The sequence below is a fragment of the Euphorbia lathyris genome, chromosome 4 (assembly GCF_963576675.1).
Source record: "Euphorbia lathyris chromosome 4, ddEupLath1.1, whole genome shotgun sequence".
NCBI lineage: Eukaryota > Viridiplantae > Streptophyta > Magnoliopsida > Malpighiales > Euphorbiaceae > Euphorbia > Euphorbia lathyris.
This window is the reverse complement of record NC_088913.1, coordinates 51,953,132-51,967,604: the sequence shown is the minus strand read 5'-3', so window position 1 is coordinate 51,967,604 and position 14,473 is coordinate 51,953,132. Positions and strand designations below refer to the sequence as shown.

The 14,473-nt window shown below is 36.5% G+C and overlaps 1 protein-coding gene across 12 annotated transcripts; it reads left to right on the top strand.

Annotated features, from left to right (window-relative positions):
* The first annotated feature begins 1,442 nt into the window (after window positions 1–1,442).
* On the top strand, window positions 1,443–6,345 carry LOC136225557 (uncharacterized). Of its 12 annotated transcripts, none has more exons than XM_066013624.1 (4): window positions 1,443–1,950; window positions 2,664–2,714; window positions 2,815–5,340; window positions 6,113–6,345. In XM_066013624.1, exon 3 carries the CDS (start codon window positions 2,864–2,866, stop codon window positions 5,108–5,110), a length of 2,247 nt encoding a protein of 748 aa, XP_065869696.1. In that variant the 5' UTR covers window positions 1,443–1,950; window positions 2,664–2,714; window positions 2,815–2,863; the 3' UTR covers window positions 5,111–5,340; window positions 6,113–6,345. The 12 variants fall into 12 exon arrangements, with proteins under 12 accessions (XP_065869696.1, XP_065869699.1, XP_065869698.1 ...); XM_066013627.1 differs by having other exon boundaries at window positions 2,810–5,340; XM_066013626.1 differs by having other exon boundaries at window positions 2,797–5,340.
* The last annotated feature ends 8,128 nt before the right edge of the window (window positions 6,346–14,473 follow it).

The window sequence follows — 14,473 nt, the reverse complement described above, 5'->3', positions numbered from 1 at the left end:
ACAGTTTTGACACCGTAAATCTCTGTCATTACATATGGAACCTCATATCTTTCTTTAAAACTATTTGCAAGAGTAGTTGTAGGAATGCCAATTAAATCTACTGCCATATGCCCAAAAATATAAATGCGCTAATACATGTAGCATCTTCAATAACCAATTTCACTCTATACCTGTAATATTTGTTATATAATAAGCAACAATAACTTTAGTAGGAAATAAATGAAATATGTACGAATATTATAAAAATTTAAAAATATACCATGGTAATGGTAGATCATCAGTGAACCTGCAATTTTTACACCACAATTTATTATCAAAGTTTTGAATACCACTTTTACATCTAGAATATGCACGGTACCACCAACCATTAATGAGGTTAATTTCTTTGATTTTTGTCTTACATGTGAATTTGATTTTCTTAACGAAAATGAAATTGAGTTTGGTAATGTTAATTTTTATTCTTAGACTTATATATATAAACCAATCAAATATAATTTTAAATAAAACTTTAGCAGTGTGAATATCTATTTGCGGTAACTTATCAATTGCCTCTCGATTTACTTCTTTCTCTTCCTCCATAGTCATTACTTTTGGGAAGTGTAACGTGCTTTTTTTCAAGCAAAAAGTAGGGGTTTCAACATAAATAAAAACTATTTTTCCAAAAAAGAACTGATTTTAGGGATTTCTGGATTTATGTAGCATCTGGTGGCGGACGAACTATTTAAACTAACTCCATCTACAATAATAGAAATGTCAATGTTCATATTAAATTTAATATTTATATTTAATTTTTTGTGTGTTTAAAATAATACTATTGAAATGCTTAGGTATCCTTGACTTAAAATGCACCATCAGCTCTAACAGACTTGTTTTAGACGGCTGCAATTGGCTTGTCTTTAGCAATAGAAAAAATTAAATCTTCAGAAAAAGTGGTGGCTTTTTTATCTCACAAAACAACGTTCATTTATTGTCCACTTATTTACAATTAAAAATGTCAAATTTGAACATTTTATGCCAATGTAACAATCATGCGCTTAATTTATATATTAATTTAAAACTTACTCGGACTCTTTGAGATTTACGTCTCGTTTCTTCTTAATTTGGTCATTAACTCGGATATTTTTTACATTTCCAACCATTATAATTACACAGAAGGTATCTAATATGTGTAATTTATGTTACTTGAAAGCAATTAAAAAAAATGAATTAAAGAAAAAATTATAAATCATTGCTATTTATATAAAAAAAAACATACCGATTAAATAGTCCAACAAATCACTACGTTATAATACCGCATAAAAAAAAAATTAAATTTGTCATACGAAATATTCATTGTAGTAGTTTGGGATCGATGAGCAATCCACTTTTTATATTAATTAGAATCTAATTCCAGATACTTCTATTAATTTTACCAAACAGTTATTATAAATTTGTAATGGTAAGTTCTAGCTCCAACATCTAAAAAAATGCACCATAGTCAGCCCCTCCTACCAGCCCCTATCTTCTTCAGTTCGCAACCCTAATTTCAGCAGCCGCTGCTCACTGTTCTTCTCTTCTCATTTCTGTCTTAATTTTGTTCAGAAAAATCAAAACCTGGACTTAACCTTGCTTAATTTTACTCTATCCTCTTTAAATAATCTTTTTATTTCCTTTTTCCCGATATTTCAAAACCCTCCCCAACTTAATACACCTCCAAGATCCGATGAATGTGTTTCCTCTCGCCGGTCGAATTACTGTTGATTTGATCGCAAATTCAAAACTTTCGAGTTGAACGGAGCTCATGAGAATCTCCACTCTCCTTGCTTCGATTCGACCAACTAGTGGTCTCGCAGCCGGCGTGAACACCATCAGAGCCATTATTGCTCAACGTGCATTTTCAGTAGCCCTCCGTTTAGTTTCTTGCGACAATACAGTGACGTGCCACAGGCTGGCAGCAGAAACGCCGTTGAGGTGATTTTTTTTTATTTTTTTAAAGTTTTGCTATTACCGTTAGTTCTAATTTGTAGATGTGACTAAACGAACTTTACAGAAAGAGCTATGGAAATGCAACTCAAAGTGCTCATAATTGCAAGTTTGGAAACTTAATATTTATGCCCTAAATCTGATCTTGTTTCTCCTTTTGACTTTTTTTTCCTAGTCTGCACTTTTTTTTTTATTTCTTTTCATGTCTTGGATACATGTCCGACCAAAGTTTGATTTATCAATCTTAAAGCAGCCTCTGTTTTGGTAAGTTATAACTCGCTGCAATCTCACCTATTTATTAACTTGCCATGTATGTTATTTTGTTCCATGAGTATTACTGGATGAATTGATTCAAATGAAAATGAAATAACTGCCTCACCAATTTACATGCCCAGCAGATTTCAAGCATCTTTACTGTAGCATTGTGGATGGAATATCAATTATTACTTGTTTAACATCCGTATAGAAGCTTCACCATTGCTTGCTTAATGTTTCAAACTCAATTTGTTTTAACCCTTTTAAACATACATTAGGAATTAACACTGGTTTTCTAATGCTTCGTACATTTAGTTCTGGCAGCTGGCTTGTATATCATTTAGTTTTATCTGGGACGATTGTGATATTCATTTTATTTTGGGCAATAGTTGATTGAACCATGGTGCTTGCTGTTTGTTTAGACCAAAAAGTAAGTCATTTTTCAGGCAGGAAGAGCAAGGTTTTGAGAGTTGCATTATCAATAGAAGATTTTGAAGGTAGCTCCTGTTTTTACGTCTTGACGTAATTGAATTATTTAATCACTTTATATTTTAAAATTTAGTGATATACCTCTAACAGTGCATGATAAAAGAACAGAAAACGAAGACAAAGAAGCAACCGTAGCATAGAAGGTGGGTAGAGGAAAATGGAATGCAACAAAGATGAGGCTGCTAAGGCAAAAGAGATTGCTGAAAAGAAATTTTTTGCAAAGGACCTTCCTGGGGCGAAGAGATTTGCTTCGAAGGCCCAAAATTTGTATCCTGGGCTTGAGGGTATTCCACAAATGGTAGCGACACTTGACGTTTATATCTCAGCAGAGAACAAAATTAATGGAGAAGCAGATTGGTATGGGATCCTAGGTGTAGATCCACAAGCTGATGATGAGGCGGTGCGGAAACAGTACAGAAAGCTCGCTTTGATGCTTCACCCTGACAAAAACAAGTCTGTTGGAGCTGATGGTGCATTTAAGTTTATTTCTGAGGCGTGGAGTTTATTGTCAGATAAGTCTAAGAGAATGGTGTATGATCAGAAGAGGAGGAATGCTAAAGTATCTGCAAAGTTTTCAAATCCTGCTGGGACTTCATCAAAAGCACCAGGGCCAACGGGTGCTTTTAATTTCACCAAACCTAGTGCAAAGGCACCCAAGAGCACTCCTCGAACCAATCAATCTTCGACTCCAATTTCATCTCATAAGTCAAAGCCCAACACATTTTGGACTGTGTGTCATCGATGCAAGATGCAATATGAGTATCTGAGAGTTTATCTTAATCACAATCTCCTATGCCCTAATTGCCATGAACCATTTCTAGCTGTTGAAACAGCCCCTCCGCATTCAGATGGCTCCAAATCTTCCACCACATGGAACTTTTCACAGCAGAGGCATGACTTAAATAATCATCAAGCTGCTAATAAAAATGCATCAAGTTCTAGGGTAAACAATGTTAAGCCTCCAACTTCAGGGTCAGCAGGATTCAATGGCCTGGATTCATTTGGTCAGTCCAACTTCCAGTGGGCCCCTTTTTCTAGAGCAGGTGCTCCATCATCTGTCGCACAAGCTGCAAATGTTGTTCAGCAGGCATATGAAAAAGTGAAGAGAGAGCGTGAGGAAGCACAGGCAGCCACAAAAAGAGAGGAGGTCCTTAAAAGAAAGAATAATGTCCCGAAAAGGATGGCTGGCACATATTCTAGTGGTGCTAAAAAGAGGAGAAACATGGAAGATGTTAGTCTGAGCAACTGTGGGAGCAATATCACAAATCAAACTGCTACAGGCGGAAAAGCTATCAATCGAGATTTTTCTGGAATTCGGAGAGATAAATTTGAAACATGTAGGGTCAATGGAATCACTCGCCCTTCTGGCAATAGGGAAGTTTCCCAGGTTGGAATGCAAACCATACTAATGGAGAAGGCTAAAACAGAAATTCGTCATAAAATAAGTGAATGGAACTCGGTTAATGAAACTGAAACAGCTGTTAAAAATGGTATGTGCGATGCAAACGAAGCAGATGGAGGTGAAAAGTCTCGAGTAACTGTGGACATCTGTGATCAAAATAAGACTGCCAATCTACAGGATACTGAGGATGGTAAGTTTCCTTCTGACACTCCTGGTGCAATAGCAGATGTGGAAACTCTGGAAACATTGTCAATCGATGTTCCAGATCCAGATTTTCATAATTTTGACAAGGATCGAACTGAGAAGTGTTTTGGAGAAAACCAGGTATGGGCTGCCTATGATGGTAAAGATGGGATGCCCCGATTCTATGCCATGATCCATAATGTAATCTCATTGAATCCATTTCAAATGAAAATCAGATGGCTTAATTCAAGGACTAACAGTGAACTGGGCCCGATAAACTGGATTGGTTCTGGCTTTACAAAGACTTGTGGTGAATTCAGAGTAGGCAAATATGAAACTTATGACTCACTAAATTCCTTCTCACACAAGATCAGATGGACAAAAGGTGCTCGTGGAGCAATTTGCATATATCCCAAGAAGGGAGATGTTTGGGCTTTATATCGGAACTGGTCCCCTGACTGGAATGAATTGACAGCAGAGGAGGTGGTACACAAGTATGATATGGTGGAAGTACTTGAAGATTACAATGATAAGGAAGGTGTGACTGTTGCCCCGCTTCTAAAAGTTGCTGGTTTCAAGACCGTGTTCCACCAGCATTTGGACCCTAGAGAAATCAGGTGTATTCCGACGGAGGAGATGTTTCGATTTTCTCACCATGTTCCTTCATACTTGCTTACTGGCCAAGAAGGTGCAAATGCTCCAAAAGGTTGTCGGGAGCTGGACCCAGCGGCTACTCCATTGGATCTTCTTCAAGTAATAATAGATGTGAAGGATGAAGGTATCTTAAACAATGACGAGCCAGAAGAAGAGAAAAGATAGGAGATGGTCCTAAAAGAATGAGAAAGAGCTGGGAACAAAACCTGTAAAAGCTGGTGAAGTAAAAAAGGGTAACTTTAGCGAAGAAGTAGAAATTGTAGATGAGACCACAGGATACAAGTGGAACATGCAGTAGAGGAAGCAGTTAATTGAGTTTTGGTTATTTGGTTTAATGTGGATATGTACTGCAATTTTGTTCCAAATCGGATGGGCTATATCTAATGACAACCGCTGTAAGTTTATCCTTAATTTTAATTTTTAGCTTTAGTTCTGAAGGTTAAATTATTTACTCTGATTTCATTTTGGTATGTGTACCTTATAGTAGGGTTTAAATGCATTGTAGGTCATTGAACTTTCATGGTTGTCTCAAAATAGTCACTCAACCTTAATTTGTTTCAATGGAATCATTTAACTTTGAATTAAGTCACTTCCGTGACTTCAAGAACAAGCAAAAAGACATTAGAGCCACACAGTAGTCAACTTTCACCGCTGACCGAAACGCAGCCACGTGTTGTTTCGGTCAGCTAGGTGGAAGCCATGTGTCATCTAGGTAGCAGCCATGTGCGGACAGCAGAGAAAGTTGATTACACGTCACTTTTTCGGTGTCCTTTTGCTCTTGAAGTCACTGGAGTGACTTAATTGAGACAAGATTCAAAGTTGAATGATTTTATGAGACAAATGGAAGTTGATGACTTAATTGAAATAAAATTCAAAGTTGAATGATTTTATTGAGAAAAATTGAAGTTGAGTGGTCATTTTGAAACAACCATGAAAGTTTAGTGACCAAGGATGGAGTTAACTCCTTATATAGTAGTCTAGTTTACATATTTAAACTCTTCCTTTGGGGATTTTTTGGTGATCTACCAGAAGAAATTGATTGCTATATAGATCTCGTGTGGAAATTTTTTAGTTTGATTTTTGGTTTCATGATATAATTTCTCTTAATACTTTTGGTGCTGCCATATACTTTTGGAAATTGAAGTTTTGTTTGTTTGACTATTACAGAGAAAGAAGTGGTGGAAGCATGATCTCATCTCAGTATATATTAATTGAGAAGTTGAAAGCAATGGCTGGCTGTGCAGTATTCCTTCCTTCCACATTAACCTACTGTAGTACTTGTAGTGGAGAGTAGTAATTAGTCTTTATTTGAACTCAGATTATTTTTTGGTCTCTCCCAGCTACTCATTTTACATCTCCTTTTGGCCATATATGAATGGAATACACGCCTTTCCTTTTAAGTTTTTCTTCAATAGGAAAACATCTACCTCCTATTCAAAAACTCGCCTCGCCATTAACTCTTATTTTGCCTCTGCTATTCAATTTGTTATTTGTCTTGTATCATTATATGAGACATTTAACTAATTTTGGAGAAAAAGTTAACTCATTTGTTAATTTTTGCTACATAAAACAATTTTTGATAAGATTATCTATATATGATAATATAGATTTAATTTTTTCCAAATAATTGTCATATGTAAATTTTAACAATGTGAAAAGTTAAACAAAACCAAACAAATGATTTTTTATTCAAAATGGAATATTTCAAGATGAATGATACTATATGAGACAAAAGATAAAATGAGATAAATGATGAAATTTTGAATAAATATAAAGGCCAAATAAATCTTTAACTCTGAAGTCTAAACAGGGATAAACTCAAGACACCTATATAAACCTTGGACTCAACATTCACCTGGGCATTAGAGCGATAGCTTCAATCTGGTTTTTGCAGGAAGTCTCAAACTTCACTGTTAGGTGTCCGATAATTCAGTAACATAAAATGCTGATTATGTATATGGATCCCCATTTCCTCTTATTGCTTGAAAATGAGTTCTTGATAGTGTAATGGTATTTAAGTATTTATGGAAGATGAAAAAGGAAAGTCCTCTGATTTTGTTTCTACTAACGAGGTGGTTATTATTGATTTTGTGTCCCCGGCCGATCCCAACGGCGCCTCACAGGGAAGTGCTCCGATCAAGGATTTTTTCCCAAGTTATCATTTGGTGCGGTGATCGTGGATCTCTAACAGATAAAAGATCACAAAATCTTGATTGTATAGAGTTTCACAAAGAACAAAACAATGGAGTCAACGGAATAGAAATCACAATCTCAAACCTTGGCTCAATCGGTACAACAAATCTATCCAAAGATACAGTTCTCCATATATTGGTGGGAAAGAGTTTTCTACATTAAATCTGGAATTTTATGATGAAAATGATAAGTTTCCTCCCCTTTCTTATTCCATTTTTAATTAAAGAAAATTGAGATCCCTCACTCTTATAAAGTGCTATGAATATCATTACATGTTATTATGATAAATCTAATAAATTGTGAAAGATGAAGTCATAAACACAAATCTTTCATTAAATCTTGCATGCTTACTATGCCCTCATATTTTTATGCATGACAAGTGTAATATGATATTATCATTGAATTAGTACAAACGTATGTATAAGACCCGTAATCTTGGGATTTACAAAAAAAAATCATCCATTCAATGTGATTTTGTCATTTGATATTAAAATATCATAAAAGGGCTCATGTAATTACAAATGATTTAGATCTAGTCGGTCTTTTGGATGAACATGCATATAACTATTAGAAGAAATTACAAAAAAATCATATTTGGTTTTTCCTTGTACAATTCACCATCTATATATGGCTTTTCTCCTATATAGTACTTTTAATATCAGAAATTCATATTTTTGAATATTGTTTTGTCAAACAGTTATTTCATTCCCTTTTTTACAAGGATGTGTCTATTCATATAAAAACTGTTTATTTGACATTGTTAGAATTTCTGTTACCAACACAAGAGACTTGAAAATATTGAGTCTATTTGTAATTATCATGTAATTGTCCCTAACTATTAAGGCCATTATGGGCTAATGAATTACCAAATTGGATAAACAAAACTTTCATGTCCTGAGCTAACTACAAAATAGTGCAAGTGTCGGTTTCGGATCAGAACATTAATTTATGCAAAATTCTTAGGATATACATGAGAATTCCTTAAAGATTGGAGGATTGTATGTGAAGGTAGGTGAGAGTGGATTTTGAGTAATTTTCCTTACACTCCAAATTGGAGGAGAATCATGGTACATGTATTTTTCTTCCAAAATTACCCTTTCTCTTTTATTTTATTCGTACAAATAAAATGATATAAGAGTAATTTTATATATAACTATATTATTAAATCATCACTTACCTTTCTTTAATTACACCTCATTCAAATGAGGCTTTAATGATCTCTGAATGCCATTAATGTATGGATGCACAATATTAATTGCAAGTAAATAGCAACTATGTAAGATATCTTACCCAATATAGAATGTCATAACTTTTATGACGTTTAAAATAAATATGGTATCTTGGATATTAATGCGCATTGAAATACAAAAAGACATTATTCTTAAACCATTCTCATTATGGTTATTTATTAAGAATTCATTATGATATTCATGTGCAGTAGCAATCTTTATGGTTATGACCGTTATACGTGATATTATTATTAAAACAAGCACGATTAAAATTCTATTATGAATTTGTTTGACATATAATATTTACTCAGTTTTATCCTTTGACTAAGTTCATTCTAGAGTCAGGGCCAACGTGAAGGAATTATTAAGTTGATTCCAAGATGAACTAAAAATTCCATAAAGAGACATTGCATTATACATGATATTTGCCAACAAGGTCAATGCAAACAGTCTTTTGCTATAAAGTATGTTCCGTGGATCAAGCCACTGATCCCCAAGGTAAGTGAATATAGCTTTTATGCCTTACCACAATCTTTTAATAATGGACAGGGTATGCCCCACTTCTGGAGTTCTTTCAGTGCTAACCCACAGGTACAAGGGAATTGCTAATAATGCAACCAGTGCCAAACACTAGCATGAAAAATAAAGCTCAATCCAGAGAAGTGTATATTCAGAGTCACTTCAGAAAAATTCCTTGACTATGTCATTAGCAAAAAAGGAGTTAGAGCAAATCCAGATAAAGTAAAAAGCTTTGCGAGGAAAAAGGTGAAAAGAGCGCCTAAATAAAAGACATGCGAGGAAAAAGGTAAAAAGAGCGCCTAAATGAAAACCCCACTATGGGTGAGAAAGATCCAGAGGTTGAACGGGCGGATCATCATACTAGAAAGATTGTCAACAAGCATATCAAGGTATAAAACAATTCCTAGCAGAACCACCCTTGATGAGCAGACCAATCTGAAGGGGAGACCTGCATTTGTATCAATCTGTCATGGATAAAGCTATGTGCACCGTGGTTATTCAAGAAGAAAAAGGTTAGCAGTTCTCCATCTATTATGTTAGCAAAATGTTGAAGGATGCGGAGACAAGATATTCGAAGCTAGATAAAACGGCTCCCACGGTTGTGACAACATCCATCCGCGTTAAACCATAGCTCCAAGCATAACCTCAACATGATCGAGATCAAGATCAAGAGCCGGCTTCACCATCACGATTCAACATTGAACACATGGATGATGAGATTGAAAGACAAGTGCATACCGCTCTAGATAGACAAGAGAACAATGCAGAAAGATATGCCATCCAGTTAATAGGAATTCGCCATTCACAGCACAGATCTTGAGGTACGAGGTGGACAGAATGTTTAAAGCTTCCAACTTGCCACAATATAAAGGAGAAGAGTCAATATAAACGGGACATTACATATCCCGAACCCAAAGGAGGGGAGCATGTAACCGTTGGAAGAAACGCCAAAGCGTACTACAGGTTGGCCACCACACTGAAGCTTGCTGGGAGCTGGCAAACTAGATAGCTTTGTCCAGAATAACAAATAACAAGATGACAAGCAGAAGACAGATCCCAAAAATAAATTCAAAAGTGTCATTAATGTCATAGCAGATGGACCAGTGTATCAGCCACCCGTGGAAAAAGCAAAAATATCCGCTCTGGATAAAACATCCCTCCATTGCTCCTTTTGCAGAAACAGGTCCAGTAATCTCTCCACATGCAGATGCATTGGTAGCAACAATGGCAATTCAAGGATGGGAGATAAAATAAAGCTAGTAAAGACACGGGCAGTTCTCGCAATGTCATCACCAAAGCTGCATTCGCCAAACTAAAGGTTGATCCTATCCAAATAGAAACAACCATTGTTGACATCATTGGAGTGACGGGTCACACTATCCAGACCAAGGGCCAGAGGTTGCAGCCCTAATTTCCATCCGTCGTCTGACAATGTACATTCCCACCAGCAAAGGAGGAGTAATGATTAGCGGGAACCAAAAGGTGGCTAAAGAGACTTATACTCGGCGTCACTATCAATCCGCCCACAATCCAAAGAGGACGAAGGTGAGAAATATTAACTTGTCACTACAGCTTTGGGCGACACAGAAACGCTCCTTATTGCTGATGGAAAGCGGGTGCGGATCGCCAAAGGATTAAAACTTGAGATCAAAGAGGATGTTAAAAAAGTTCTCATTGAGTCTGAAAGCGTATTTACATAGGAGAATGAGATCCCCACATGAGTAAACCCAGATGTGATTACTCATAAGTTAAACATCATTGAGGATGCGGTTCTAGTTGCTCGGAAAAGACGGAACCATGGGCCTAAAAATCAGTATTTTTACATATTCTTATATGTGCATTAAACTATTATAGTATCCTATATTTTATAATTTATTCTTTCTCGCCATACTTCTTATATTCATTTGCCTAGCTTTTAGTGCTGATATACGCCCAGTGGCTGGCGAATGAAAAGTTCCACAGGTGGATCAATTACCTCAAAGATAGGACAATTGATCCCATCACGGGCGGATCCCCTTTCCATAAAGATAAGAAGCACAGACCCTCAAGAGCTTTCAAATGAGCTCAACTCTCTCCTCAAAGACAGGAAAATGATTGACCACCATCAAAAGCGGGTTAAAATCGTCTCAAACATGAGATCATTACACCCTCAATTTTCTCCTCAAAGATAGGAGAACACTCTCATGGGCGGATCCATCTTTAGATGATCACCATTCGAGAAAGAGTTAAAACATTCCTTGGACGCAAGGACTTTACACTCTCTCACTCCCTTCCCAAAGAAGGGTTCACAAGTCCTACGGGCGGATCGCTTCACCTCAAAGATAGGTAGCAAGTTGATCCTCTAGGCAGCTTTACTTCCTCTAGAAGGAATAGAACAGCTTCAAACCTTCACAAAGGTTCACACAACGGAGTATGGCTGGCCACCTACTCCATATTAAATCCTACAAACTTATATATTTACTTACGCAAATGTAAAAGTAAATGGCGACCATAAGGATTAAAACAATTGTACTTAAGTTTTACAAACAATCGGACAATAATCTCATCGGCGGATCGATTCACCTCAAAGATAGGAAGCAAATCGATCGCCTAAGGCAGCTTACCTTCCTCACCAGGAATAAAAGCTTCTAAACCTTCACAAAGGTTCACACATTGGGGTACGGCTGGCCACCTACCCTAAACAATCAGAGAAATGCTAAACCAGATTCTAGAAAATTACTTGCTAAAAGATATAATGCATTAGTAAAAATAGTTCTGGAAAGCAAAGGGTTCATCCAACTAATGAAGCCTCGTCTTCATCTCCAAATAATGAAGCCTCGTCTTCATCATCAAAATAATGAAGCCTCGTCTTCATCTCCAAGTAATGAAGCCTCGTCTTCATCTCCAAGTAATGAAGCCTCGTCTTCATCTCCAAACAATGAAGCCTCGTCTTCATCTCCAAACAATGAAGCCTCGTCTTCATCAAATTAATGAAGCCTCGTCTTCTTTCAATTCATGAAGCCTCGTCTTCATCCAAATAATGAAGCCTCGTCTTCATCTCTAAATAATGAAGCCTCGTCTTCATCCAAGCAATGAAGCCTCGTCTTCATCAAAAGCAATGAAGTCTCGTCTTCACAAATGCAAAGTAAAAACACTTTGGAAAATGAGTAAAGGTTAAAAAAGGAAAGTGCCTAGAGTGTCAAAACCCCCCACAAAATGCACAAAAGTCCCTAAATGGATGATCATTCTTACTGATCCCTAAGGGCGGGTCATTCTCCTCAATATGGCAAAACTGAAGAAAAGAAATCTAAGGCGAATCATAATCCTATGCTGTAGGAACAAATGGTCCCATAAAGGGCGGGTTATTCCCTTTCTAAAGGAAATATAACTCTCAAGAAGCCCCTAGAGGCTAATAATGGATACGGTTGGCCACCTATCCACGAAGAAGCAAAATCCCCTAAAAGCGTATCATATCCATATGTGATCCCCCATTTAGGGCGGGTCCACTTTCCTCCAAGATAGAAAAATGAAACACCATTTAAACAGCCCTAAAGAGCTTTTTATACCTTTAGGGGGGCTTCTGATAACAACCCAAATTATTCTTGAATAAGGAATAAGGGAAAATTAATATAAATAATGGCAAACCATTATTCCTTCTAAAAGAGATATTTGTGCATGATTAATGTGGAATTAATGACAATTATTGCAGGATCAATGCAGGGGTGAATATGTAAATAATGAAGAAAATGAAGGAGTTTCTAGCATTATGCCACACCACGTGGACCATGGCGAGATACGCCATAACGAGATACGCCCGATGAGAGCGAGTAGTGGAGACCCGCCATAGCTCTCAAGGAGAGCGTACATACGCCTTGACGGATCTAAGAATATCAAAATGCGCCTTTATTACCATCCATGAATGGGAATAAATACAATTAAATGGCAATTAATAGCCATTAAAGGGGAATAAAGACTTGACTGTTCGAATACCTCAACTCTGAGGGTTTCAATGCTAAATGCTGGGATTAATGGAGAATTGATAGCAATTAAAGATGAGTAATGACACAACTCTTCACCTGCTTCCCCATTAATGCTGAAGGTTACAAAAACCTATATAAATACCCCAGCTTCCTAGGATCAAAGGTACACTTACTGATTCTCTACTTTTGTGCTTACAGTTTATTCTCAGAAATATTACTGACTTTGGCATCGGAGTGTCCCCGGCCGATCCCAACGGCGCCTCACAGGGAAGTGCTCCGATCAAGGATTTTTTCCCAAGTTATCACGTCTAATCAACGCTTCGATCGAAATAAAAAATCCCTAGAGAACTTCATTGCAAAATTAGGGGGACATCTGATATAATGGTAAGTAAATGGGCCCTGAATGCTGAGGCATCGCTTTAGCCCGAATCCAACATTTGGGCCTAAGCTCTTCAAAGCCCACGAATGTTTGTCTATTCAGATACTTAATCGTGAAGAAAGCCTTTTAGGGAGCTGACTAAATGGACATGTGGACCAATGACTCTTCTGGATCCCAAAGGCATGCTCCCCAATTCTCATTTAGCATGGAACAGAAAGGTAGGGTCCGAAGCCCAATTAGATATTGCCACATGCCAAGGTACACAAACTTTGCCTATAAATAGCTTGGGAATTAAAGCTACATGCACGTAATCTAAAACACTCTCTCTATTATTCAACTGCTTTCAAGTTAACTTTGTACTTCCTCAAGTACTTGTCTGAATTAAGCATCAGAGAGGGTTTGCTAGAACTCCTGCCCCTTTTCTAATGGTTGTTGTCATTTCAGGTCATTAGAGACGGTTAGAGGATACATTTCAGAAAGAAAGACATCACTATATAGTTGACTTTAATTTACTAAAAATGGCACAAAATACTCCCAAAAACCGTACTAAAAGATAAAGGTTTTTCATCCTTATTAAAGGTGACACTGAAGTACGTGAAAACATAAAATCAAATTGTGGATATTTTTAGGAAGCCATTAAAATATGATGTATTCAGTCAGTTGTGGAATCATAAAAAATTAAGTTTCAAAGGTATGTTAAAAGTAAAATTAAACTTAATTTGTAATAAAAAAATAATAAAAAAAGGTCAAATCAAGTGAATGTGTCTAATGAGGACAAAAATGAAGATAAAAAATAAGATAAGTGGAGATCAGGGGTTTGTGGTTATGAATCTAAAAAGATTAGGTTAATATAAGTGTCTGTGGTGGTTAATAGGATAGCATAATCCAAATATTAACTTTAGAATATGGTAAATTATTTGAAGCACCCGGTTCTCCATGTCAAATGGAGAACATCCCATATATATTTTGACACGTGTAACATAGATCCACATATATTATAAAAGATTCCACTATTTTAATTATTACGTGGGGTCACACTACATATGTTCAAATATGAATTGAAGGTCATCAGAGTGACATGGAAGACCGGATGCTTAATATAAGAATTCCTAAAATATTGTGTATGCTTCAAGTTTTTTTTAGGCTTAATACATTACCAGCTCCTTCAACTTGTCCAAAATAGTAGATTGGCTCCCTAAACTTTGCAAGTGTCTCACTAGCTCCCTAAACTTGCTTATTTCGTATCACC